This window comes from Monopterus albus, unplaced genomic scaffold, assembly GCF_001952655.1.
Source record: "Monopterus albus unplaced genomic scaffold, M_albus_1.0 scaffold17.1, whole genome shotgun sequence".
Taxonomy (NCBI): Eukaryota; Metazoa; Chordata; class Actinopteri; order Synbranchiformes; family Synbranchidae; genus Monopterus; species Monopterus albus.
In genome coordinates this window covers 3406526-3409061 of record NW_018127897.1, presented here as the reverse complement: position 1 = coordinate 3409061, position 2536 = coordinate 3406526, and the positions used below count along the sequence as shown (strand labels likewise).

At 39.8% G+C, this 2536-nt stretch overlaps 1 protein-coding gene across 2 annotated transcripts in view; it reads left to right on the top strand.

Annotated features, from left to right (window-relative positions):
* LOC109955859 (arylamine N-acetyltransferase, pineal gland isozyme NAT-10-like) overlaps positions 1 to 1999 on the top strand; it is a 3293-nt gene extending 1294 nt beyond the window's left edge. Inside the window, exons 2-3 of one of the 2 annotated variants that reach the window (XM_020592418.1) lie at positions 681 to 1225; positions 1374 to 1462. In XM_020592418.1, coding sequence (XP_020448074.1) covers positions 683 to 1225; positions 1374 to 1388 — 558 coding nt within the window. In that variant the 5' untranslated portion in view covers positions 681 to 682 and the 3' untranslated portion in view covers positions 1389 to 1462. Of the gene's footprint in view, positions 1 to 680 lie in introns of both variants that reach the window. The other variant, XM_020592417.1, reaches the window with a different exon arrangement.
* Positions 2000 to 2536: the final 537 nt, after the last annotated feature.

Sequence of the window (2536 nt, the reverse complement as noted above, 5' to 3'; positions counted from 1 at the left end):
AAAAGATGTTATTGTGTAGAGGAAGACAGGTGCTGCTATTTGGGTATGGGAGAGTTTGGACCTGGAAATGGAATGTCATGTCACACCTAACAAGCGCATAGCCTATTAATAGTCTGGCAGAGATTTCAGTAGCATGTCAGTATCTCTTAATTTTCTCAGTTTATCCAAAAAGTTAACAGAGAACCACGAGAGCCATGTGTTATTAGCAGCAGGCTACTACTGGTTAGAACAGTTCTCCTATGCAATTTACACACAACTGTACTCTTGGTCACACTTGAAAGACTGGTAGGATGAGCTGTCTTTTTTAAATTGATCATTTCTTCCTCACTTTTAGCACTCATCACTTGTGTTCCATGATGCTTCTGTTGTATGACATGTGGACTATGCAACTAAAATATAAACCTAATAAATGACTGGCTGCTTGCTTATCACTTGTTGCACACCATATTATCACTGGCTGTTTATGAACTATGGAGAGAGCTTGCCGTTTGTTCATGCAACTAAAAGTTATGTGCTTTCCTAACGCAGCTAACTTACGTACAAACATATGTATTTCTTATTGTTACTGAGGATGTCTGTTGCAATGCATATCATTATCATTTTATTGCCCATCTCTATGTAATATTGTGTGCAACAGGTAGATCAGTGCTATAAAATCATGTCATATCCTGTTTTTACAGGCATGATGAATTTGGAGGAGTACTTCCAAAGAATTGGGTTTGATGGCTCTCATGACAAACCTGATCTGGCAACACTGAAGCTGATCCACAAAAAGCACATCCTGTCAATTCCATTTGAAAACCTCAGCATTCACTGTGGGGAAAGGATTACCCAGGACCTCGAGGTAATTTTCAATAAGATAGTGAGGAGCGGTCGTGGAGGTTGGTGCCTTGAGAACAACTCCCTGTTTGGCTGGGTGCTCAGACAAATGGGCTATGACACTGTGACCTTGAGCTCTAGAGTTTTCCAGAGTACCATCAATGAATTTGGCCTTGATGACACTCACCTCATCAACAAGGTGGTCATTGATGGAAAGGCTTATATAACAGATGTAAGCTTTGGAGTGTCTTCCCAAATGCGGGAGCCCCTGGAGCTCGTCTCTGGAATGGACCAACCTCAGGCAGCAGGGGTCTTTTGTCTTATTGACAAAGGGGACATGTGGGTGCTGGAGAAGACTGGAAGAAAGCCAGAGGTCATCAATCCAGAATTTGCTGAATCAAGTCTGGTGAGCAGAAAAGTAACGAAACAGATCTATTGCTTCACCATGGTGCCTCGTGAGGCTGATCATTTCTTTGAGGCAAACCACAAACTTCAGACAGATCCTACTTCACTATTTACCTGTAAATCTATCTGCTCCTTGCAAACACCCACAGGATTCCGAGCCCTGATTGGCTGGACCTACAGTGAGGTCACCTACAAGCCGGAAGAAGGTGTCGATGTCTTAGATATGAAGGACATACCAGATAATGTGAGAGAACCACTTCTGAGGGAGAGGTTCAGTTTAACACTGCAGAACAAACTGCAGCCTGTAAACAAAAAAGCATGGTACACACTCTGAAAGAAAAGGCATATATTTTTGAGAACTCTTAATTGTTCTAAAATAATGTGGTGATTTTTTTATGGGTGACTACATATAGCAGCTTGTTGACAAGGGGGTGGCCAAGGGTGGAACCAGTGTTCCCTAGAATCTGATTGGACAACCCTGGTGTTACCCCTGCCAAAATCAATTGGATGTGTCACTATTAATGAATGGAAATGAATGACAAATTGTTACCTTAAATATAACTAACATTATTTAGCATGCTACGCAATCTGAAAGAAAACACATATACTTTTGAAAACTCTCAATTGTCCTGAAATACTATCACAATGTGTGGCGATTTTATGACTGACCAGTGCAGCTTGTTGAATAACAGTTAATTTCAAATATTAAAAGTGGTTTGAAGTTTTGTACAATGTCGGAGATGCCATGTTATGACAAATGAGTAAAAAATTGTAACCCACATGTGTTGTGTTATGCCATTTCACTCATTAACATGTTGGCACATCTGGAGTTGGAAACTATACTGTACATTTAAATGAAGTACTCAAGTAGGCTACTGTTAGAAATTAATAAATTAGTCAGATAATTATTAGACTTTAATGTGTTAGTAATGTAGTTTAGTAAGATTCAAAGTCTGCTCTGTTTCAAGGTTAGCAGTAAGCAATGACACATTGTTTTCTTGTATTAGTCTTGTGTAAGAATTGTCTGAATGTTTTAATTACACATCACGCATACAACATACACACACACATGGAATTCTTCATTTTGTTATGACTAGGTAATACGCAGCTGCTCCAAGTATGTGGAGCTCTAGATAAGAGATGGAGTCTGCTGGACGGACTTCATCTGTGTAAGGGGTTAGTCCAAAACTGATAAATGTATTGGGCTCTGTGTTTCTGGGTGCTTTTTCCTGCTCTCTTCTCCAGCAGCTTGTCTAAAGGAGGGAGCCCTGGGTTGTGTTCTGTAATACTTTATTTATATATATATTTATAT